The 26,372-nt window shown below is 40.1% G+C and overlaps 1 protein-coding gene across 4 annotated transcripts in view; it reads left to right on the top strand.

Moving 5' to 3' along the window:
• The window catches only part of FAM13C (family with sequence similarity 13 member C), a 111,622-nt gene that overhangs the window by 19,157 nt on the left and 66,093 nt on the right, over window positions 1-26,372 (top strand). For all 4 annotated transcript variants that reach the window (XM_033131036.1, XM_033131039.1, XM_033131038.1 and 1 more), the window contains one exon: window positions 23,961-24,079. In XM_033131036.1, coding sequence (XP_032986927.1) covers window positions 23,961-24,079 — 119 coding nt within the window. The remainder of the gene's footprint in view (window positions 1-23,960; window positions 24,080-26,372) is intronic.

The following is a 26,372-nucleotide window of genomic DNA, read 5'->3' as shown; positions in this document are numbered from 1 at the left end:
CCTTCAAAGTGAGGCTATCTGGGTCAATATTTGGGTTTACTGGTTTCTCATGGTATATCAGATTCAGATACTCCTCTTTGAATTAAACAACCTGATCTTAAGTGATTACCCTGATGAAGAAAGATATTTTTAAGAAGGAACCTGAAATGTCTGTAATATCACTTTATTATTTTTTTTTGGAGATAAACAAATATTTTCAGCTTAAATACTGACCTGATGGAATCTTAAAATTAACTGATGTGACTTATTTGCCTAGAAATTAAATCTCAAAAGTTAAAAAAAAAAAACTTTCACTCTGAGGTTGTTTGTGTTCAAAACAACTTAACTGGTTGGAGACAAGTTTACAAACAATGAGACATTTGAAACTTTGGCAATGTGCTGCTTGGAGCCATATTATCTAATTGATATTTCACCGATAATGGCAGTTACAGAAGAATTCTCTATAAAACATGAACAAGAACATATCGATGGTATTCGTGCTTTTGACAATCAGTGGAGAGTTACAAGGACAGAGCTCTCCTTGCATGCTGCCTGGGATATTTAACAGAGATGCAGATGGCTTCCACATAGGATGGCTCTTAAAATTGTCTTGCTTTTCCTCTTCCTCTGTGTCTTCTCCATAAATAAATTCTCATTTAAAGAATTTCCAATTTCCCCTACATAGTTCCACAGATAGTTTCTGACATTATATAGCCATATAAATGCAGCCCTAACTCATGGGACTTAGTAACATCCATGGGACGCCTTTGCCCCTATTAGCACCTGCTTCTGCTCTATTGGGTTCCAAGACATGCACCCTCTACTATGGAGAGGTTTCCTTTAATAAATCCCAGAGCTAAATAGTTGAATGGTGGTATAGTGAGGTGATGAAGAGCATGGTCTGTAGGTCCAGAAAGATAGGTTCAAATTCCTTCTCGGCCACTTTGTGACTTTCAGCAAACTGCTCCCCAGTTCTTTAACTATAAGTTTTCCTATCTATAAAGTGGATGTAATTTATATCTACCTTCAGAGTCTGTTGAGAATTAAAAGTGATAATGAGATAACCTTAAACATTCAGCGAGTTTCAGAGGACTGAAAATAGTGCATAGAATGTTTTATAGACTCACTTCTCTGGGTATACACTAAAACCTTAATATCTGCACGTCTCCTGAGTTAGGCCAGGCTGGGCTCTGCTGCAATAACAATAAACCCCAACCTGGGTGGTTTAAACCAACAAAAGCACATTTGTTGTACACGTTACATATCCATTATTGATCACGAAAGCGTTGGTTCGTGGTGGTCACTTAAGGACCCAGGCTAACCTAGCAGTCACAGTCTTGAATGTTGCTGGTTTCTGATTTGAAGAGAAAAGAGAGCTCTGGAGAGTTCTGCACTAATCATTAGAAGTTCCAGGCCTGAAGCAACATGCAGTATTTTCATTCTCTACTCCCTGGACAGAGCTGGTCATGTGCTTCCCCCATAACCACAACCCTATAACACCAGGGACCAGGAAGAATAATCTTACAACGTGCCCTAAATGGAAGAATGCAATACTGGCCAACAACATTCATGACTTCTGTATCTCCTACTCAAACTGGCATAGAACCTAAAGCAAGAACTTAATTGGCCTTTTTCTCTTCTCGTCCTTCACAATACTATAATATTAATATTATTCATGTCAAGGACTGGAAGAAGAAAGAGAACATTAATTAGGCTAATTAAGAACATTAATTAAGTATCACAAAGGATATATATGCCATTGTATTATTGTTTTGAACAGGAATTGGAGTTTTATATAAGCATCCCTTCAGTTAAACACCTGCTTCACTATTATCAGGAAAAAAGAAGTAGGGTGAGTTATTGATTTCTTCTCTATTGCCAAATGAAACTATAGAGTTCTTTAATTTTATTTTATTAAGAATAACTGTTGTCTGACTCTTGCCAGAAGATTGTAGTGATTGTGGGTTATGCTAGCTAAACCAGTGAGCCTGTAATTAACAGGTATTTTAAAAATTTGATCCCAAAATAATGCTTCTGTAGAAAGTGGGTTTGACAGTTTGGATCTTGTCAGATATGGGAGCTGGGTTTCTGCATACACACAGATATGCAAATTCACATCCTCATGTACTTGGTGATATTTATCCAAGAGCAGAGTGTTCTTTAGGCAAAGAAAACAGCTTAGCAAGGACTTAGCCTGTTTTGGAGTTTGGAAGCGAAGCTGTTTGGGAAGCAGAAACATAATGAACTGACATTTCGGGTAACTAAGAATCACCAATCTAAACTCTATCAACACGGTTAACTATCACTTCAGGACTGAGACATAACATATGAACCTCAAGCCTGCAATTTTAAGCTCCATGTTTTGCAAGAGATGTAATTGCCCGATAAAAGATGGGATGCCCAGTTAAATTAGAATTTCAGATAAACAAAGAATATTGTTGTAGTATAAGGTATAGGCAAATATCTACATGAGACATACTTATACTACAAAATTATTTCCTGTTTATCTGAAATTCACATTTAACAGGACATGATATGTTTTTATTTCCTAAGTTTGGCAACTGTATCAAGAATGAATGGCGTGAACATTTAACCTCCCTCACCTTCTCTGGTAGAAGTAACCAGTTGTACCCATGTAGCCTGAGAGCATTGGGATTTTTATTTTTAAGTTTGATCCTTCTAGGCTAGTTAAAGAAGGCATAGGAAGGGAAGTTGACAGCTTATCTAGATCTAGGAGTCTTATTGCAGTATTTATTTTTCATCTTTAATATCCAAATGGCATTAAACTTTCTGGAAAATGCAGCCCACTCTCTTGGGATGACAAAGCCTTAAAAATTGACTAGAAGTGCAAAAAAGTTTGAAAGTCGGCCCTTGAAGTTTGTAGACCATTTATCCCACTGGACCCTTCTTGCCACGAGCTGTGGCTGCCATTACGTCAATAGAAAGGTCGACTTTGATGAGCCTGTTTCTGTGTTAAAATGATCAAAAACGACACAACTGGTGCCAGACGTAGACAGAACAATAACATTGTGTTTTGAGCATTAATCCTACCAGAGATAAGCGGCCAGACAGAAGATTGCTCCCTTTAAAATTGCTGCTCTAGACTGATGCTAGCATGACATGCAAGGATAGCTTTACTATTTTAAGCATTATTTTATTATGTAGTTGACTCCCCACAGGTAGCTGGTCTTTGAGTCACGATGGAACTTTGCCTTCCCAATCAACAAAGCTTGGTTTTGTTATGACTTTTTTTTTTTTTTTTTTAATAGCTGAGCCCTCTGCAACTTTATTACTTAATAAATTGTAGCCACATTTAAGGGCATCTTTGCAGGAACAAATATATGTTCAGCTCTGCTTCTTTTGTTCCCTGTCACGCTGAACTACAATGTGAGGACTGCTTGACTTGGTAATGTTGCCACATGCCAGGGAAATTTTCAATAGGAAAGGTCATTCCCAACGTTAGATTTTTAGGCTTTTCAGCTATAACAAAAGTTATATAACGAAAGGGATACTGTCAACATTCAAAGCTCTCTGAATCAATCTGCCAGTGTGGTGGGGGTAAATGGTTGTCTTTTAGTGTGTTTTAATTCAGAAAACACCGATTGTATTGCGGTGTGACAGTAGTTCACGTCAGGTATGACGTACCAGATTAAAAAACCAGCAGGGGAAAATTGTGTGTTTTGCTTATGGATCCATAGGTGGGCGTCATTCCCTCCCACCTCTTCCCTCTGTTAGTTTCTCCCTCCCTGTTGCCAACTGTCTTTTGACCTATATCAAAACTGACATTTGGTTTAGAAACCGGGAGGTCCTGGTCCTCTGAAGACCCAGATGTTGCTCTATCTGCAAGACAAAAGGATTGAACAAAAAGACTGAATTAATTTAGCTCTAACTAAAAAAATACCCCAAAACAGGCTAATACTAATGATTTAAGGCTCCTTCTTTTTTATTTTGTTTATTTGTTTACTGGTTACTTATAAAGACTGTGACAAGGGTAACCTTTTCTAACCTGATGTGAAACATCACGATGGAAATAGAAAAAACAATGAAATGTAACACCCTATTAAATCTCTAATTATCTCACTTCCACCTTATGCTAAAAAACATGATGGGAACTCAGGGGTTGGTTCTGAATGTGGTGAAGAGTCTGGAAGAATCAGTGTCTGGATGTTAGAACCATCTCTGTATCACGTCCAGGGCAGGTGTTTGGTGAGCTCTGATGTAACCAATGCAATCTTGGGTCTCCAGGGTTTAGTGGCGAATTGAAGGGCCCAGGCAGATAGTCCTCCAAGAGGTAATCAACTCAATGCATCAAAATAGGCATCAGAATGAGGAGGCAGCAGGGAGCTCATGCTGGAAAAGACAGGATCTAATCTCTAGGCAATGGAGATACAATTCTAATCATAAAATAATGAAAGTCCTTGCAGATGCCATCTTAAAGGATTTTTTTTTTTTTTTTAATCAGAAAACGCAGTAACTGCAACTGGACTTGGGCATGATTTTATTTTCATGTCATTGAAATTTTCATCATTTGGTTAAAATTTCTGAAATGACATATCTAGAATTTATTACAGTGTCTGATTGCAATGCAATAACTCTGAACACGTTTTTTTTTGTTGAGAAGGGTAGTTTTGAAGTCGGTTTCGTTTGGCTTCTTCCTACTTGTCAGATAATTGCTAACTGTGATTTATCTCAGAGCCTTTTGCTGTTGTAGTCTTTAGAAGGAGTTCTTTGCATTGCAAACAAGATTAAGAGTGTGTCTTAACACACATACAAATTATCCTGTTTCCTTATTTCAAAATGGATATTTTGAAATATATTGTATTTATTTGTAAGATTGCATAATATAATTATTAATAGTGGTTTTATTTAACAACCGACTCACAAAATTCCTGAAAATTTAACAACGGACTCTCCTGAACCAGTATGAACTAGCTCCAGCACACCGTGTTTTTTTAACTAGTATGTTCATAGCAGCACTATTCATGTAGCTAAAAACTGCAACTGTCTCAATAATCATTAGTAATAGAATGGCAATTCTAATTATTGTCTAATTGTAATTATAATCTATTCTATAAATTCAATTTGTTTTTAAAAATTTATTAAATCTATTGGGATAACAGTTACTAAAATTATATAGCTTTCAAGTGTGCAATTCTGTAATACATCATCTATCTATTGCACTGTGTGTTCACCACCCAGAGTCAGTTCTCCTTCCATCACCATATATTTGACTCCCCTCCCCTTACCCTCTGGTAACCACTAAACTCTTTTCTGTGTCTATGAGTTTTTGTTTGTTTGTCTCGTTCATTTGTTGCTTTCAGTTTTATATTCTGCATATGAATGAAATCATATGGTTCTTTCTTTATTAAATTTATTGGGGTGACATTGGTTAATAAAATTGTATAGATTTCAAGTGCACAATTCTTTAATACATCATCTATATATTGTATTGTGTGTTCATCACCTGAAGTCGTATCAGAATGGATGATTTTAATGTCACCTTTTTTAGCTGTAGTGATTTTGGGGCCTGCATTCTATTTCAAAGATGTCCTGCTTTATGCACACTGACCTGGCCTTTTCTTTCACTTCCCAAACTGTCAGTTTCACTAATAATCCCATCCTGGGCGAGCCATCCATCAGTTTTGCTTGGTTTGCCAACCCCGGCTCAGTAACCTGATGTTCCATCAGTGATGCTGGCCTGAGTGTGCCAGATAAAGCCTCTGTCTACCCTCTTGTTACTTGAGGAGTGTAATGGATTGGGTAGTGTCTCCCCAAAATTCATGTCCATTTGGACGCTCAGACTGTGACCTTATTTGGAAGTATGGTCATTGCAGATATAATTAAGGAAAGAATTCAAATGAAATCATCGTGGAACAAGGGTGGGCCCTAAAGCCAAACCTATATTTTCCTTGTAATTGCTGTCCTTATAAGAAGAGAGGACAGAGTGACACACAGGAAAGAAAGCCATGTGAAGATGGAGGAAGAGATTGGACTTATGCTGCCCTAAACCAAAGAGCACCAGAAGCCTCCTGGACCAGGAAAAGGCAAGAAAGGATTCTTCCCTAGAGCCTTTGGAGAGAGTGTGGCCCTGCTAACACATTGATGTGGGACTTCTGGCCTCTACAACCATGAAAAAATAAATTTCTGCTATTTTAAGCCACCAAGTATGGTACTTCCTTACAACAACCCTGGGAAACGAAGACGGGGGCTTCCTGAAGTCAGACTGTGTATAGGCTGGCTCCTCCATGCCCCAGGGGAGTTGGCAAGAGCCGGATGGGATTCCAGTCCAGGAGGAGTGGGGCACTGACCTGTGGGTGGTCAGGGCAGAGACCTGTGGGTGTGGGGTGATAAGACTGGGATTTACTTACCATGGTGGGGGCCAGAGTGGGACCTGGGCACAGGAACGGGCAGACACTCAGAGGAAAACTTCACAGTGACAGCCACAGCAAGGCAGATATGTTCCTGTGTTACCTGTGCTGACTTTCCTTTCCTTTGACAGAGGCCAGATTTCACCCCAGATCCTGGCAGAAGGCCAAGGGTCAGATGGCCTCTACTAGGGGTGGAGCAAAAGGGAGCCAAGCAGCTTATTGCATGAAACAGTTGGGTAATGGAAGTTTCTCGATGTACAATCAAGTGTTCACGATTCGTGCAGTGGTTTCGAGTCATGTCGATTACGTACGTTTTTAGATATAGCTGGTTTATGAGTTGAAGGCTTTCATCCTCAAACCCAGAGTACCTCTCCCAGGTGTTCTTATCAATTTTACTGCTGGGGCCCTGGTTCAGATCTTCTGCGTTATACATGGAGAGCTGTAATAATTATGAAAATATTACTTCTATGGTAATGACCATGCATAGCCTTGTCTTTTTTTAACTTTATTGAGGAATAATTGACAAATATAATTGTAAACATTCAAAGTGTACGATGTGATGATTTGATATGCATGTGTATTGTAGAATGATTATCGAGATCAAGATAATTAACACATCCATTACCTCATACAGTTAACTGGCTCGTGTGTGTGTGTGTGTGTGTGTGTGTATGCATGCGTGTGCCGAGAAGCTTAAGATCTACTGTCAATAGCCTTCCAGTGTATAATACCGTACTATTAACTATCGTCACCATGTGCACAGCCTAGTCTGGAATGCCCGATATATAATAAGTCATGTAATTCTCATAACTACCCTGTAAGGTGATGCTACGCTTATTCCCTTTTACAGATGAGGAAACTGAGGCACAGAGAAATTAAGTAAATTACTCAAGACCACAGCAATTGAATGATATTACTAGGTACTACTTATGGTTGTATTAAACATTGATTTGAGGAGTGGATTCACCATAGGCGGGTCCCTCAATACACAAACCAAAAAGGTTACCATAGATTTTGAAAGTCTCTCAGGCCTTGGAGGATAAGGCCTGACTGGCCTCAGGAGAAGGAGGGATGAAACATCTCTCTTATTTGTTAGGGATAAGAAGAATATGTCATTATTAATAAAGGAGTGAGTTACAGAGAGATTTGCTGGCACCTACTGTGGAGTGATGGGACGGCAATAGAGATATTTTAATGACACGTTTTTGTGATTAATGGCAGGGCTTTGTCGGGTGAGTGCTGTGGTGTGGATGTGGTTTGGTCTGTCTCATATGACTTAATTCTTTCAGGTCTGGGAGAGCTTTCCATTAGGAGTGGCAATTGGGGCAGTCCTGTGTAGGTGTAAGCATGTGAGCAGAAAGTGGCAAAATAACCAGCTGTGGCTTTTCTGCAGCTGGTGTTTCTGCTTGTTTTTAGATTCCTGGAACCTTGCCACTTTGGAGAAGCTGAGGCAGGTTGATGACCAATCTTTTAGGCTTAGTAGTTGTGTCAAAGATGGAGATTTGGCTACAAAGTAATTAGACACCAGGTGGAATATATTCTCTTAAGGCCGGAATTTTTTCAAACCACTGATGTCCTTGACACTTTGTACTGGGTGTTGGTTTTATTGTTAACTTTGGCCATGGTTGGATGGCAAGATGCAGAGCTTTTGACCTTCAGACCAGGTTTTGAACTAATAGGGTGATGCAGGACCCTCTCTTTCTTACAGTGACCGTGGACGCTGAGGGTGCTTCTGCATGAGAGGCCCTGAACCACTGTAGCTGTGGGCACAGAGAGAGCAGATCTGGGGCTTGTGCTGGAAGTGACCATGTTATCACTGGGGAGACAATGACAGGAACACTCAACGGAGTTCTTATCATGAGCTGAGTGAGAGGCAAACGCCCATTCTGTTTGTACTTGGATCCCAGTGACGCCCCTAAGGCAACCCATCTGTGCAATGACGCATAAGAGTATTCCCCATAAAGCTGTTCCAAAGATTAAATACCATATTCTTGTAAAGTACTTACTGTAATGCCTGGCACATAGTAAGAGCGCAATAATATTAGAATATTAGCTAATTAATATAGTCATTATGCCTTCATATATTGTCAGAATGGAGAGAATGAAAAGTTCCTTTCCTTCTAGGAAAAGACTCCTTGTTCTGTGGCCATGGTTACCAGTATCGATCAGAACCTGTTTTATGCCTGTTTAATGTGAACAATAGCAGCAATCATTCACGCGTCTATAAGCCTAGCCGATCGGTGAGAGGAGCCCCCACACCTGCCAAAACACACAGTTGTAAAACCAGACAGTCAGCCACTCTAGTTATCGTAGCTTAACTGTAGTGAGAATGCTTCTTTCTGCAAGTCAGCCAGTCAACCATATTCTCACTCCAGCTTTGCTTCTGCACGTAAAGGTCAGCTAAGGCCTAGACATTCCAGCTTTTGGAAGTCTCCCAGCTGCTGAACTCGAAGGTCTCCAAACCCTCTCTAAGATCAGTTCACTCACTCTTCTTGCTCGAGGAGAAAAGTTAAAAGTGCAACTCTCCCTTGCTTAGCAAGCAATCAATTCAGCTTTTTGTTCAGCTTTTTGATATTGAGTGGAAATGTCTTCCTCCCATAGTGGAGATGTATAAAGTGCTAAGGGAGCACAAAGATGGGACTACATGGAAGCGTTCACACACGAGGTGATTTTTGGTCCAAGTTCTGCAATGGGAGTTATTTAAGTAGAGAAAAATTGTGGGAGTGGAGGAAGAGGCTTTCTAATTTCCTCTAATCCAAGGAAATTCACCATGAATGAAGACATGAGTGATAATGGCAGCTGAAGAGCTGCCACCTAATTTGCCATTCCTGAACTATAGAGTGTGCAAAGGGTGGGGTGATGGAAGCTACACTGTGGCAGTCTGGAGGGGGTGGGTTTTAAGGGCCTTGGATTCTATCCCAAGGAGTTTTCCTATGCTGGTGGTTCTCAAACATTTTGCCAAGTTTCTAAGTCCTAACTGCAGAGGTGACTGAACATTTACCAGAAGAAGGAGTTCCCTTGAAATCTCCCTATAGGGGATATTTGTCACTCCGTTTTGGCTGCTCAGCATCTGAACTGTGTTCTTGTGCCTGGGGGGAAAAAGCAGAATATTATTTTTTTTCCCATCGTAGAGCTGAAAATGCCAGCTTTTTCAGTCTCCTTTTCAGCTAAGACATGGGCACAACCTGGGGTGGGAGTGGATGCAGCAAGAGAGGAGACCTGGGCTGTGTGCGGTGGTGGCGGTGGTGGTGGCGCCCGTTGTGAGCGAGTACTGTGAGTGATGCACGCTGCAGAATCTATTGCTTTTCATCCATCCTGATTCACTGATTCCCACCATTTTAACATCCTGAAATCAAGGTGCCCTTCCAATCAATGTTGTGATAGAGTTTCATGTACAGTGTTATCTACCTTTTTCCCTTAAAAAATAAAATAATAGCATAATGGTCTTAGAACCAGTGGCATTGGAAATGCAGAGTGTTCACTGATGGCAGAAGTGACCATGGAGAACCAGTTCTGAGCATAATTTTGGCCTCATAGCCCCACATGTGGTTCTCCAGTCCTTTGGGTTATTTTATAAGCATCCTAATAAATTTACTTTTTGCTTAAATTAGTTAGAGTTTGTTTCTAATTGATGCTTTGAATCCTGACTGATATATGTAAGTCATCTTAAAAGTCTTTAGAAGGCTGCACTTCATTAATATATTTGTTTTAATGAAAAATGCTTTCTCCCCCCAAAAAATCTTCCCTTAGGTGTCCCAAGAAACTATGCCATGTTAATAAACTCATCATTCAACAAATATTTATTGGGAATCTCTGTGATACGATGGAGAATGAGTCCCCTGAAAACATGGCCCTCTTGGAGCTTTGATTTCAATATGCGTTTTGTGGGCTTGCATGTCCCTGGCACAGCACCTAATGCCTGCTATTCCTACCCCTGGGGAGTTGACCCCCCAGAGAGAAGCGCAGTGCGGCAGTGGAGAGCTGGTAGATCCTTTGACTTCAGAAAGTGACGTGACCTGATTTGCAAACTCAGTTCTTACGGGCTTTCTTCAGTTATTCTCATCCTTATTCACTTGGTGGAATCCTGTCTCCCATAGAGGGTTTCCTGTATGATGAAGTTCTAAAGAAACTAGTTTGGAGTTAGGGAGCTGTGGCCTTTGGGTTTAAGATGCCAGATATCTGTCGCGCTCCAAATGCTGTTGAGTTCAAACATTCTGGGTTCTTTCTTCATTCCAGATAATTGCTGGCTTTCCAAATTAAAAACTTCCTCAGCATGAGTGGTACTACAATTAGTAATTGGGTCTGATAGATCTTAGACTTTTCCCATGTCCACATAAAATTTTTTCCGTGGGTTACCTTTACTTGGAATATTCAATTCAGTCCCCAGGTGTTATCTGATCGTTTTGTGTAGAAGGAAACATCCTTTCTAAATAGAGATCCCTTTTGAAGTAAAAACTTTACATTGTTTACTTGTGGCTGAAGAGTCTGATAAAAGACTTAAAAGAGATAAACAATTCTAATCACTGTTAAGTGGGAAATTAGAGACAGAGGTTGTTTGTGCAGCCTTTCGTAACACAAGGTGTAGCCTCTGGAGAGTTGGTCCTGGTTTGTGCTAACATTGTAGATGGGGATCTCTGAACAGGGAGTTATTATTTTACATCTTTGTGGAATCCCCTAGAGTCTAGAATCTGGAGTATTACCAAGGGCGCCTAACATCAAAGACTTGGCATCTTTTAACTACTATTAAAATAGATGAGACGCCATAATGCAAGCAAATGTTAGGCATTTACAGGATACAATTTTTTTATGTGTCTATTCTCTTTATATATCATAGAATAATTTTCTTGCCAGGATTTACTTTCTTACTGCTGTTAATTTATTTTTAATTTGAGACAGTGTAGTATATATCGCATCCCATTTTGTCTTCCATTTAATTCCAGTTATAAAATGCTTTTTTAAAGCAAGTTTCTGTGAAATTACAATTTATCTAGGGATTCTGGTTTCTGAGATAATGTTATTTCCCTTCCTCCTTCCACTGCCTTCTATAACCTCCCTCAAAAGAAAAAAAAACCAAAACAGCAAAAACAGAACCATAGGTTTGACGATGGAAAAGATCTGGTGTTTCTCCAAAGTCTTTAAAAGGAGGATGTTGGAATGACATGATTCTCAGTATGTTAACTGTTCCACATACGTGAGAACATTTAGACTTTCCTTTAAGTCCTCAGTGACTGGCTCAACAGAATGAATGACACATGTCCCTTGGTAATACAAGAACATGTTTAGAACCCACATTGAAAGCTATGAAACACCCTTGTCCGATACAGTGTTTTGTTCAGCACTTGGATGGAGTTCACTGTGCCATAGGAAGACCAGCAGCTTTCATTTATTCAGAATTTATATGGAAAGGTCTGGGTTGAATTTTACATGACTATCATCTATGAAAAATTGTGAGACATCATAATAATGTAGAGAGGAGAAGCACTTAAAACTCTGATCCTTTCCAAGTGCTTAGATGCCCTCATTTAAGAAATGTTCTTGATAAATTATGCTAATGGATGGGGAAGCAGTTTGAAAAGCTTATATACTGCAAATGCAAGCTGCTGTTGGTATTTGGCAGTTTCTTATTTATTCAGCAGAACAGCTGTTCAAGGCCCTTCCCTAGGCCAAACTCTCGTAGCCTTATTCTAGTTACAGAAATGAGCATGCAAGCAATGAGAAAGTGGCGTTTCAGTGAAAATATTTTGTGGTTCCTACTTTCCAGAAATTCAGCCTGGATTTTTCTTAAATGAGTCCTAATCTTTAGAGTTTGTGTATTGTGGAAGTGTGTGTGTGTGTGTGTGTGTGTGTGTGTGTGTGTGTAGGTTTCTCAAATCCACAAAATGCTCTCCATAGTGTCGGGCACTAGTGCTCAGTGGATGTGTTATGACTGAATGAATGAATCCACAGTATTTTGTAAGGTGCTGAAGCACTTTGAGAGAGTTGAAAACATGCAAGACACAGACACCCGCCCTTGAGGTGCTTACAATTTTAACTTGGGAGGTATAAACTAAACATACAGATTCTGTATGTTTTATAAAACTTAATCCAGATGTACAGGATTAAACAGAGAGTGAGAATTCAGAAGGAGAGAGACAGACCTGTTGATGTGGCCTCAAGTTATCAGAGATGAGATTTGAGGAGAACCACCACGGATCTATGGCATAAGGTATGGGCTGCATGTTTGTGTACCCCAAAAATTCATATATTGGAAACCTAATCCTCAGTGTGATGGTATTTGGAGATGGGGCCTTCAGGAGATGGGTTAGTGCCCTTATAAGAAAAGGCAAGAGAGAGCTTGCTTCTTTTCTCTCTGTCATATGTCGAGAAGGCATACATCTGCAAACCAGGAAGAGGGCCTTACTAAGAACTGAATTGGCTGGCCCCTTGATCTTGGATTTCTGAGAGACCAGAATTGTGAGATACAAATTTGTATTGTGTAAGCCAGTCTTCAGTATTTGTGTTATAGCATCCTGAACTCAGTCAGATAGGATAAGTAAGATGGGAGGAAGGCAGGCATCCCAGAATGAGGACATTGCACTGAGAGAGCTATGGGTATCAGTTGAGAGGAGGTCAGGGTGCAGAGGGATCTCCTTAAAAGATATTTTGCATCTTGTGGTGCTCTTAGGCTTATTGATTCAATCACCCATTATGGTTATAGAAGGTAGGAAATAGGGAGGAATCTGCGTTGACTTAGCAACAAACCTAGAACTTTCTTCTTAGTTGTTGAGTGACCATCTGTTTTGCTTGTCACTGTTGTCCCACAGCACTGTAGAAACTATTCAGTAAATATTTTAATAAGTTGCCACCAAGGAACCACGGAGTTTATTAATAATTAGAATTTGAAGGCCCCCTTTGCCCAGCTGCTCACTGAGTGTGGAGCTTTAAAAGTTTGAGGTTCCCTAATTCTCCTTGTGCTTGACCTTCATGGAGAAGCTTGAGGAGCAGGGGTAATTGTTGTTATGGTAATTTTGGATTTTTCTCATGACTGTCTTGGGAATAGAAGAGTAATTTGATGCTTGGTAAACTAAATAAAATAAACAAGGGAGCTTGTGAAGTAAAACATTGAAGGATCTTTGAAAGCAAAGAATAACAGACTTAATTTAATAATTTCAGAAGATGACAAGGTAGAGATTCCATAGAGAGGTCGTTCTCTTTCTCGTGGAAAAATGTCTAAAAGGTGGTTTTTCCTGGGGAGGTAATCCTGTATACTAAGTGGTATTTAAAGGGGCTTCAATCTCAACTCAAAAGGAGATGATTTAAAATATATATAAATATTTAATTTATATTAAGATCACAGAAATTAGCACTTCTGATTCTTAAAATTATGGTAATCTTTCTTGAAGTCAAAATAAGTTACTTGCTTCCATAATAGGCTTGAGAGGCCGTGTGGGTAGGAAGGGAGTACAGACGTGATGAAGGTGCTACTTGCCTTTCCTTCATGCTTCTGCTGTGTGGATACGACCACGTCCTAGCAGGCAGGCTTAAGCTTGTGTTTGCCATATTTATAATTTCAGAAAATAACATGGTGACTCACTGCTGCAGTTGTCCCATTTGGTCATGATTTTTGATTCCTTGCTGAAAATTCTCTTTCTTTATTAATATTTAACATAAGCCAACTGTAAGAAACAGTGGCACCTATTTTAAAGAACACTTGAAATCTTCAGACTGAAGTCATATGGTTAAGTGCACTTTTACAATTATTTAACAATTATTTAATGTTTCTTTTATTATTTTACCTGAGTTAAAATCCTTTAGCATTCCATTCAAATAAGACATAAGTAAGAGCAGATGATAAGCTTCCTCTCTGCATTTTCTTCCGGTCTCTCCTTCTTGGTCTTCTTTGAAATCTCTTTTCCATCTGCCTGGGTCTGAAATGTTTTTAAAATTAAGCATTCTTCTTTTAAATTATAAAAGCAATGCATACTCACTAAACAATTCAAGCAATAGAGTCATTTATAAATTAAGATGTCCCACAAACACAAGTATACAATCACACGCACACATATTTTATCTTCCCTTCTGCTTCTTCCCATTAGCTCTTAATATATATATACTACGTTGCAGCCTGATTTTTAATTCAACAAATATATTATCAGTCCTATAACTATGGGTGTTTCTCAGGGTTCTCATCCAGATTTTCTCTTTTCTCTCTGCACACTGTGAATCATGTTCATTCCCAAATATTCCCAGCCCTGATCTATCTCGAGGACTCCAGCCCACTGACTTGTCATCGCCTACGTGGGTGCCTCATGGGCACGAAGACTCAACTATCCCTGAAGGCTTCATGTCCCCATCTCTGGAAATTCATCCCATTTCCAAGCTAGGGATTTGGCAGCATCTTCATTTCTTCCTCTTTCTCATTCAACCACATCCTGTCAATCACCAGGCCTATCGTTTCCACCTCTGTCATATCTTAAACCAGCCAGTTTTCCTGCATTTTGACTGTCAGCTCTGTGATGCCAATCATCCCTTGTTTGGGGCTCTCCAGTTATCTACCTGTCCTCCCTCATAACACTCTCCCTCCTCACCTTCTAATCCATTTGCCTCACAGGCCCCAGATAATCTTTCTCTAGCACAACTCTAAACATGTTTCACCTATAATATTCAGTGACTTGCCACTGCCTTCAGAATAAAGCCCAAACTCTTCAAGACTTACAGGGTTCATTTGATATGGCCTTTGCCTGTGCCTGGCCTACTTCACTGGTCACCATCCCCAAAGGTGTTTGAGTCTAACCCCAAACACAATCAACCTCTTTGAGTTCCTTTAACACGCCATGCTTTCACTTACGCACATTTGCTTCGGTCCATTCTGTCTTCCCATCTCTCTGCTTCATCCTTTAGGCCACTTCAGGGATGCCTTGTCCACACAGAGTTTGGTATCATTCCTATATGTTCCCAGAGCATCTCACACTTACCTTTACCCTACTGTAGCATCGATCATACTATACTGTAATTGCCTGTGTTTCCTTTGTGTGACTCCTCTTTACCCACTAGCACCCCAACCATTGCCATTGCTAGACTGTGAGTTCCCTGCGGGCAGGAACTAGGAAGAACACAGAACGTAGTGCCTGACGGGAACTGCATATTTGAATGATGGATGAATGTAGTCAAAAACCCAGGGAACCCATAAAGCTGAAAAGATGGGCTGTTCCTACATCCCCGGAGTTATTTGGTTAAGTCAGACACTCCACACGCCGTGGGGGATCCGGCTGGTTCAGGATAAGCACTTCTCAGGGCCTGGGCATGGCAGTTTTGGGTACCAGTGCTGTTAGGGAGCAGAGCAAAGTGATCAAGATCAGAATCTGTTTGCCTTCTGCTTTCCTTCAAGCTGCCTCCTGTGTGGGGTCTTTTGTAGACTCAGTGATGCGTTGCAATTGGAGCCAGAGATTTGGGGGCTTGTACAAGGCATGAGTCCTCGGTCGGACAGAAGCAAAAATATGAGGATTCTTGGCGTGAAGGATGGATAATAGAGTTTGGGTACTGACAACACCTATGGCGGCTAATCTCTCACAGCTGATTAATGCTGCCACAGCCCCCAATTGGTGCAAGGTCATTAAAGGAAGACCTTCCTTTCTTTGTAAATCTCTCCCACTTTAACGTCTCTGTGTCCTTTATCCACATGGTACAGCGGAGAAAAAATAAATACCACTGAGAACCCACACGCCTTGTGACTGGCTTTTATCCTCCATTGTGACTCTCTTGTATACTCTATTGAGTTTACACGCGAATATCACTCACACCAGCTGTTACACTTTGTTAAATACCGGTATAACTGTGTTCACGCTGATTTGCATGAGATACTTCTCAACTCTTTAGTGATTAGTGATCAAGTTAATTTGTACATTGGGACCCAGAACATAGAGGCTGCCCCGGTGGTCCAGTCCACGACATCACCAATCTATACCTAAGTCAGCCTGCGCTTACAGAAAACACCTGTCAAGGAAATTTCACATACACCAATCACAACCCTCCAACGCAGCTTTAGCTGGTTTACCTTACCCTAGAGAACAGGACCCCCTAGGCTTATAAGGAAATGCCCAACTTCCCGGCTAATCAAGCCCTGTTTCCGTGTTACCACTCGTTCTTGCCCACCTTCCGTAGGGAAGAGCTCTCCACTTCTTGTGAGGCACTGTACTCCCCCAATCTATGGATTGTTTTCCTTGGAATAAAGGACAGCAAAACTCTTTCCTCAATGGTTTTAGTTTTGTCATTTGACCATTTGGCAAGGAGATGGGATTCAAAGACGGATGCTGAAGATTCCAGGGACAGCTCTTCAATGCTGGTGAAGGTGCCCTTGGAGTCTTTCAGTTCGCTGCCTCTTTGGCTGCCCTCCTGCATCTCTGGTAAGCTTCTCTTGGATGGAGCTCTGCTTATTTTGTGTTCTGAGCATTTTGAGTTTGTTTGTCCTAATCCTTCTGAGTGGAAATTGGGGTGTGAGAGGCTCCAGAAATCCCAAAATTGCTCGGGAAGAGCACTCCACTGCTTGTGAGGCACCATACTTGCCCCAAATCCATGGATTGTTTTCCCTTGAATAAAGGACATAAAACTCGTTACTAAAAGTTTTAGTTTGGTCATTTGACAATAGTAAACTTGGGATGTTGAAACAGAGTGAAAAGAACTGAATTTGGATTTTAAAGACTGGAGTTAGGATCTGAGTTCTGTAGTTCACTCGAATGATACAGTGTGGTAGTATTTTACGCAATTTTAAATTAAATGTTGAATATAAAGTATAAGTCTCAATGCAAACGATTTGAAATAATGCAATTCCCCCCAAATTTATCAAGATTTGCATAATTTCTAAGATCTTCCAGCCTATTGAAATATAAGCTGTGTTTATTTTATTGAAATATTTCCACTTTAGCTGGTGAACAGAAATACCCAATATCTTCTGTCATGGGAATAGTCTTAAAATACATAAATTTCAGACAGATTTTGCAGGGTCTTCAGGAAGCCGTTTCTTGCATAAAAGACAATCTTTCTGGCCTTGGTAAGCCATCAGTTTTGTCTTCACTTGATTATTGATTATTCTCACTGGGGAAAACTGATAAAGACTAAATCGACCCTCTAATTTCAAATGAGGAAATAGAGGTTAAAACTATGTAGTTTAGTGCCTAGTACAGATCAGGCACTCAGTGAACGTTACTTGATTTGACAAATGGATAAGATAGACAACATAACTTGAATGTCTGTTTTCTACTAGAAATTCTTAGAATCGTAAGCAGTAAACTAGGGGGAATTGCTGTATTATAGATAAGGAAATAGGATCAGATGAGATACTAATTTGTGGATATGTGTGGATTTTGGACCTATGCCTGTCTTCCTCCATGGTTTATTGTATTTCTGTGTTGAAACGATGACTAAGGTAGGCAGAAATTATTTAAAAAATAGTCTGAAGAAACAGTTTTCTTGGTTTCCTATTTCTTAAAGGGCCAGGATATTTTAAACACAGGTTTAGCTTTATTGCGCTTCACAGAGGTTGTGATTTTACAAATAGAAGGCAGGCCGCTCCACCAGCAAAAAGGTTATTAATTGCTGTATGAAGACACTCACTTTATTGATGTGGTCTGGAACTGAACCCACAGTATTTCCAAGGAATGCCTGTAATAAGCAGATACACAATTTTTAAAGGAAATTTAAATCACCTTTTTGAGGGCCTCCTTTCTTCAAATCATTAAATGAATGTAATAATCTAATACTTATTTTTGCCAGGGGTAAAGGTCTTTAAAATCCCCAAATTCAAACGGATTTTAAGTCACTTTTACAGATATGTGCAGGTTTAAGTTAAAAGGAACACTAGAATGATACAGGATAGGATAAATTTACAACACTTCCCCTTACTTATCCTAAGAGCTGAATATATATAGATATATATCATATCTATATATCTGTATATGTATATGTATATGTAGGGACAGAGTCCCAGAGAACAGTTTCCAGGCTCTCGACCTCATGTGGAAAGGTGCTGGCTCGGGTAGCAGATGGCCATCAGCTGTGGCTGGGTGGCCATCAGCTGTAACCAGTTAGCCATTGGCCACTAATATAACCGCCTTGGCTATGGTTAGCAAGCGTGGTTAGCAAGTGCAGATTGAGGCTAGCAAGTGCGGTTAGCAAGCAGATTATGGATTGCGGATGGTGTTGATCCTACCTCCTGTGTCTCGCCAGGCCACCAGCGAGACTGGGGTTCAGGAAGACCCCTTGTTGGGGTACAGGCGGATGTTTGCTTTTGTGTCTCGACCAGCCACCAGCGAGAATATAGTGGTTTGACTCCCCTACCTATGGCTCTATGGTTCGGTTGTTATTCCTTTTTGGCCTCACCATATCCTGCGTTCCTGTGTGAGGAGCGGGAGCCGGGTCCCTGCGTTACTATATATGTGTATATATATATTTTTTCATATATGTATAGTTTCATATATATATATGTAGTGTGTGTGTATATATGTATGTATATATGTATATATAGGTGTGTGTGTATATATATGTATGTGTATATATATATATAGGTGTGTGTGTATATATATGTATGTATATATGTATATGTGTGTGTGTGTGTATATATATATATACTTTTCTGAACTATGGAGATATGAGATGTATTGAGTAGTAATGAGAGTCTTGGGAAGAACATGGTCTCATAAATGCAAGGCATTGTTATTAGCAATGGAGTGATTCGTTATAAAACCATTTAAAAATTTAAGTCAGCAGTTGAAGAAAATAAAATTTTATCAGTTTTGGAATAGAATGGACACAGGTAAAACCTTAAGATGAGAAGATGAAAAAAAATTAATGTTCTGGTTGACCATATCTTAGAAGGAAAACTTCAAGCATGTGTGTATCTTTGAAACCTAAGGGTAACACGAGTTGCACAAGCTGGAGCAGATGGGCAAGAACTGGGATTAGGATGGAAAATTCTTTCCTTTCTTTTGGGTCATGCATCTGTATGTACTGGGGATCTTGGAAGGGCCTGAAGGTAGGAGCCATGTTGTTGGATCAAAACTAAATTCTCTAGTTGAATGTAAACTATAAATATATAGGATCAAGGGATGTAAAGCACAGCAGAGGGGCTATATATAGTCAGCGGTATTGTAATAACTGTACGATGTTAGCTGGGTAGTGGACTCGGTGGGATTATCACCTTGTGAGGGATGTAAATGTCTGATTAGTATGTTGTTTTGTACACTTGAAGCTAATAAAAACAAAACAACGAAATTCTCTGAAGTTCTACAAAGAGTCAGCTGAACTCACTAAAATCCCAACAAGGACAAAGTGTATTTCACCATTTTTACTTAGGGGCAGCTAATTTTTCCTTAACTCAGCTGTGATTGTGAGCCTCTCAACATAATGTTCTCTCTTGTCATCTTGCATACTATCCTAGCCTCTGCTCATGAATCAGAAAATAACCTAAATAACTTTTGTTTATGGACAGCTTTCTTATGAAATATCTTAGAGTTTAGTCAACTTGATTACTCTTGCATATAGCAGAGAATCAGCAAATCACTTTACTGAGGCTGGACTTGAAATGCATGGGAGCAGAGGTCAAAGGGTAGAGGAGGATGCTGGGAGCAGGAAAAGATTTAGGATGACTCTTCATGGCCAGATGGCAAGAAGACAAGCCTGGAGGATAGGGTCTTGGTTTCTCCTATCTTTATTCACCTTGGTCAGCTTGGACCTGCCCTTTTGATATGTGCATTAATACATAAGTAAACAAATAAGAGTCTGCCTTCTTACACTTTAGTCTTTGTCAAACATTAGATTTTAAAATTTCTTTAATGGCAGGGGTGTTGCATTCACTTTTATATAACCCCCTTAACTATCAACATTCTTGGTATGTAGTAGGTGATTTCTTTTTCAGTAAAAATATATCTTAATTATTTTAAGAGAAACACCCTGCTTTAATGTTCTATAATTTTTGAGCGGTGTGTTATAGTAGATTCCGAAAAAAAGGAAAGATATAATAAGGCTTAAGTTGGACAAAGGTGATCACATATTTTCTTTACGTCCTGTCCAGATGTTGTCACCTTGGGTGAGGGGTTGGGGGGGAACACGTTAACTCTCAACCATCCACAAGTACATTATCTATTATAAGGCCTTCCTTTGGCAGCCCTACTTAACTTGGTCACTAGCCAGGTGGTGGAGTTCAACTTGAATAGAGATGGGAGCTCCCCAAGGGGCTGAGTCCTACTTTCTCAATTGTGTGGCTAAACCGCTGTTGTAGAACCAGATAAATAGGATGATTATTGTCCTATTTTGTATTTTTTCTTTATATCCTTACACATAAATGATAGCCAGCAACACAATACTTTTGAGAGCTGCTGTTCTATTAATTCAATAAGCGTGGTATGCCCTTACTGTTTGCCTTCCTCCTTTGAGGGAAAGCATGAAATTATTTTTAGAAACGGGGGCAAATGGGGATGCGGTTTTCTCACCTATTTCCTATGAGGTATTGAGCCTTCCAGATTAGACTCTTGAACTTGCTTTTTCTGGTGTGTGCTCCTGACGAGACTTCTTTTGGTCCCTCACAGTACCTTGCTTTACTGGGCAGGCTCTGTAGTTCCTTGAGGCTAACACATATCTTTTCACACTTTCACCTTTCTCATACCTGAGTGCACCTTAAAATTGATGGATGCATATAAGGTGGCATTATTATTTTCCTGAAAAGCTGTTATTTAATCAAACTGATGGTGGATTTTATAATTGATGGTATCTTAGAAGAGAGGAAAGGCAGTGGTATTTTAGTTATCTATAGCTGTGTAACAAATAACCCTAAAACTTCAAATAAATAATAATTCCTTCTCAGGGTTTCTGTGGATCAAGAATTCACTTAAGGTACAATAGAGAAGTCTTGTCTCTGCTCCATGATGTCTGGGGCCTCCGCTGGAAGACATGTAGCCTCCAAGTTAGAATCATCCGAAGGCTCATTGATTCCCATGGGGGCTTTGCTGGGGCTATTGGTTCATATAGGGTTATTCCATGATGAGATAATGGAGAGGAAGGGACTAAACTGAAAATCTTGATTCTTTTTATTATGAACAACTGAACTTCCAAACCCACAGGAGCTTCAGCGTGCAGAGCTTCCTTGGCATTTTCTGAGAGGCTGGATTTAGGTTCTGATCTCAGGGGTTTTAGAGATCAGCCCTTTGGAGCATGACCTAACATTTTGTCATTGTAAAGGGCAGCATCTGTCATTACAATTAAGCCTGTATTTTGTATCAGAGTGTGCTCTATTGGTTAGTATTCGGGACAACTTATACCAAACTCCTTACGTACTCTTCCCCAACTCTCCCTACCCTCTTGAAATTTTAAATTCTTGGTGGGCACAAGAAGCATAGTTGACAGTGTCATTTTTTTCCTTCATTTGAATAGGGTTGATTATCAGCTCTCCCCAAATACTCCTTATCCACCCATGCCAAAGAAATGTTCTCCTGTTGCAATGCCTTGAGGTCTCTGACTTGAGCAGATTAAGGCAGCACTTTCTACAGAGCCCCTCTTATTCATCTCTAAAATAAATTGTAAAATCCAGGAGTTTGTGGTCTCTAATCCTTCTCAATCCCTTGTGGGTTTGAAGGTTTAGATAAAATACTATCTTTGAAAAAACAAACAAACAAACAAAAACCCTACTGTTTCCTAAAAGGCTAAAGTTTTAATAAAATGGAAATTTCTGGTTTAAATGTTTTAAAGATTAGAAGGGCCCTTTCTTTAGACCTGCAAATATTGAAGCTTCTAAATCTGATGTTTACAGTAATATCATTATTTATATAGAAACTTCAAATAAGCATTCCACCACAAATAAATAGTTTTGCTTTTGCTGAACTCTTCCATAACATTAGTTTCAGAATATTGAGCTTTCAGGGGATTTTTATAAAAGGAATATTATCATTATCAATAGTTCCTCCCACCTACTATGTTCCTCTAGCTGGCAGGCACTGACAGGGGTTCTAATGAGGGCTTGTTCAACCTTGTGAGCTGAAAGTATCGGTCTCATTTTACAGACAAAAAAACTGAGGTCTACTTAGCAAGTAGCAAGCAGAACTGTCTTGCTCAAAAACTATTGTTGGGGGAAACTTGGCCAGTATTTGGGTAGCTGTAGGATTTTTCACAGCAGCTACTAAGTCTAGGGAACTAGTGCTATTAATGGAAACTGTCACGTGGAGTGCGTTTCTGCCTGTTGTAGGAGGTTTGGAAAAGTGGAACTAAAGAAAGGATCTCAGTAGGTCTAACTCATTGCATTTTCTCAGCTCTGCTTCCCATCCCAATTTTAGCCCTATTATAGAAAAAACATCCACATAATTTTGTTTTAGAAACTTATAATGACTGTTTGGCAACTAGCCCCCTAGCAGATTATTCTAGCATTTTGGAAAATGACTTCTGAGACACCTCACATATTGGCACTCGTACTAACTTCAGTTCACCCCTAACTGAGGGGCTTCATCTATATTGCCACTACAGTATACTGCACAAACCCAAATTCACTGTATCCCTTGAATATTTTGACTGCGTGATTGTCGCCATCTGCATTTACCGAATTTCTCACTGATTTTGGTTTTAGTATTTCATGTATCAGGTAAAGAGGGACTAATTCAATCTAAGGGAAATTGGTCAGAGGTTTGTACTGGTTCAAAGACTGTGGCTCCGTGGTTCAACTGCTGAGCGCATGTAGATCTTTCGTTTTTGGTGTGTATCCTTGTATTGAATCCAGATTCATTTTCGATTGGGTGTGCTTATGACATTCTCTAGAGAGTTAGCATTCTGGAGCTTTTCTAAATTAATGAATAGACTGTATCATGGGATGACCAATGTAGTTATTTCTTTGGATGCAGTGTAGCTAATGGCAATAGTGTGTGTGAGTGTGTGTGTGTGTGTGTGTGTGTGTGTGTGAGAGAGAGAGAGAGAGAGAGACAGAGAGACAGAGAGACAGAGAGAGAGACAGAGAGACAGAGAGAGAGAATGCTTCGGATTTGGAATTGATAAGAATGATTTGTTCCTTAGTTTTCAGATTAACTGAAATTTCTTACTACAGGAATAATGTATGTTTATTGTAGAAAACGGATGAATACCAAAAAGAAAAAAATAAAGGGACTGTCATCTCAGCGTTAGTCACTGTTAAGATTTTGGTTCATATTTTTCAAATCTGTGTGTGTGTGTGTGTGTGTGTCTGTGTGTGTGTGCGTGCACACACATGTGCACATGTGAACATTCATACATATGGTTGTTTCTGCAGAAATAAGCATGTACTGTAAATATTCTAGAAATTATATTTTCATATCTATTCATTCAATACTCTTCTATAATACAATTTTTGAAGTCTGCAAAATTTTTATGGTATGACTATATCATATCTTTTGAACATTAGGTTTTTTATTTTTCCTTTTTCTTTATTCTGTTATCTTGAAGCAACTGACCGATAGAAAGAGGCTTTTAGAATTTAAGGTCACTCGTAAGTTCCCTTCCCCCACTACAATCAGTAGAGTATGTTGTGTATTGCTGCTTCCCGGTCCTGAGACCCACCCACCAGCCGAAGAACACTGTGGAACTGATTGCAGCTGATAGCTCATCTACTTTTGCTGTTTCTTCTTGCAGGAGACAGAACATGTGGCGTCCAGCCAGTTGGAGTGTCGGGGGAGAGCAGGAACGCCAGCTCACGAGAGTCCACAAAACCACACGTTCAGGGGCCAAGAAACAGTGCGGCTTCAACCAAGGTGGGACCTTTGGTGTCAGAAGTGGCACTGTGCCTCGGGTGCATTTCCCTCGGGTTGCCATCCCCACACAAGAGTCAAGTCTTCCTGGCTTTTGTTGGCATTCCTTATAGTCTGAGAAGCTGCTGAAAGGGGTCTAGAAGGAGTATCATTGAGTCTGAGTTTAAGAGAAATGTAAATAACCTACTTTCTGTATCTTTAGTTTGAAGAAAATGAGCCTTAAGGCTCAGAGAGGAGTGGAGACAGTCCTGCCCTTGGAGAGAAATGCTGATTTCCTTTGGTCCTCTCATTCCATGCCAGAGATGATTAGGTTTTCCTCCATGAGGGTGGTGACAGTGTAGACATCAAGCCAGTTGCTTTTCACATATGCCTATTATCTCATACCGCCATCACCACTTCCTCATAAAGTGGGTCTTCATAGCCCCGTTTTATGGAGGAGGAACCTGAGACTGAGAGACGTGACGGTGTTTTCTTGCTGTTGCCCGAATGAAAAGGGCTGAGCCAGAATTTGAACCCACAGATGTCTGATTATCGCCTAACAGATGTGGTTCTCTGCTGATCCAGGCGGCGTCCTTAGGCCCTGACGTAACCCAGGCTGGCCTTGCTGGTCGGCGAGACCTGCTGGAGACAGCCGTAGGTCACGGGCAAGGACAGCAAGGTTGGCATGGTATTCTGATGAGAGCCTGGCATTGCAGCTGTCTATGCAAAGTCTCTTCTGGAAATAAACACAAGAAAGAATTCAACTGCTAGTTGTGTCAGATGTCTTTGTAGGATCTTGTGTACAGTGTAACCGTAGCCCTGACTCAGTGGAAAGGGAGTGCTGGGCTTCTGAGCATGACCTTTAGAAGGTTTTTTTTCTAAGGTAGCGAGTCTAAATGAATCAACAACTCCAGAGAAGGTTGTGTTACGTAATTATGCTTTAAAATACCCAACAGACTAAATTTAGAATCCTAGAACCCCAAAAGATTGGAAGGAACCCCAAAAGTAAGGTGATCCACTATCAAGTTAGATTCATGGGCACCTTTGCTCACCCTCCTCACAAGTTGCCATCTCTTGTCTGTCTATTCTTACTTGACTTCAGGTCAGGTAAAACGCAACCTCGTCCTTTCTCTGCTGATGAGGATATCCTCCTTCCTATTTGAGACTTTATTTCAATAAAGCTGTTTGAGGTTGACTAGATCAATTTAGGCAGTGACCCTGTCACCCCTACCGGACTGGCGACTCCCTGTCTCCACACAAATAAGGCCAACTACTTTCATTGTATATTTAAAAAAAAAAAAAAAAAAAAAGTAAAAACAAAAAGGGGGGGCGGGGCAAAACAAAACAAACAAAAAACGAAACTGAATCATTCTTATTTGTGTATGGAATACATGGTGGCTTTTTGGGGTGACTATTCCACAGAGGCGGATGGGGAAAAATGATATCAGCAATTAACCTTCTCAAAGATGCTTGATATTTGGTAAACTGAAAACCATTTTATATTCTATTTCAATGGGGAAGGGAAATGGTGATATTACTGTTATCAGAGGGCAAGTCAGAAATTAAATAGCATTATGTGTTGGGAATCATTCACATATGGTTAGTAAGATTAAGAGTATTGAATTAGAATCCCCCTGAGGAGGTAATACATAGAGAAGCAAGGCTTACATCGGGGGATGAGGAGTTAGTTTTATTCCGATGCTCAGAGATCTATGGCACCTTTCCTCAGGAAAAAAGAGATGCACATACACACAACAGTGTGTGTCCAATTTTAGGAGGTTCCTAGACCTCCTCTGCATGTCAGGATGAAAGAACCAGAGGGAAGCTTAGCTGGTTACCTTCCTCATTAAGTCAGGCTTGTCTTTCAACAGATTGGCCACTTACTGCAAAAGCAGATCTGGTCTCTCTTCCTCTACACTTAAGTAAACCTCCACAGGACCCCAAATACCTTGTTGGTTTCTTTTTCCCTCTAGCCTCCATGCTCTACTCTCACAGGGTCTGCCAGAACTCCCGAATATTCGTGCACCAGTGTGAGCTATCAAGGATGTGGTGTTAAGATGCAGATCGGGAGCCATGTTAGGCCAGTTACGTCTGGCACTAGTAGATTTAGTGTGTAGACTGGGCTGGTAACCTTTAAACTACAGTTATTTGTCACAACTATGATGGCGTCATCCAGGGACATTCTAATGGAACTTAAAAAAAAAAAGTCTCAAAATATTGTAGGGATTATGAAATCTGATGAACTGGTGAAATGAGAGCTGAGGCTAAAAACAACTTTGAGTCAGGTAGCTCACATTCCTGATAACCTTCTCCTTCC

Source organism: Rhinolophus ferrumequinum, chromosome 16 (assembly GCF_004115265.2).
Source record: "Rhinolophus ferrumequinum isolate MPI-CBG mRhiFer1 chromosome 16, mRhiFer1_v1.p, whole genome shotgun sequence".
NCBI lineage: Eukaryota > Metazoa > Chordata > Mammalia > Chiroptera > Rhinolophidae > Rhinolophus > Rhinolophus ferrumequinum.
The sequence above is the reverse complement of the archived record's forward strand: the minus strand, read 5'-3'. Positions and strand labels throughout refer to the sequence as shown.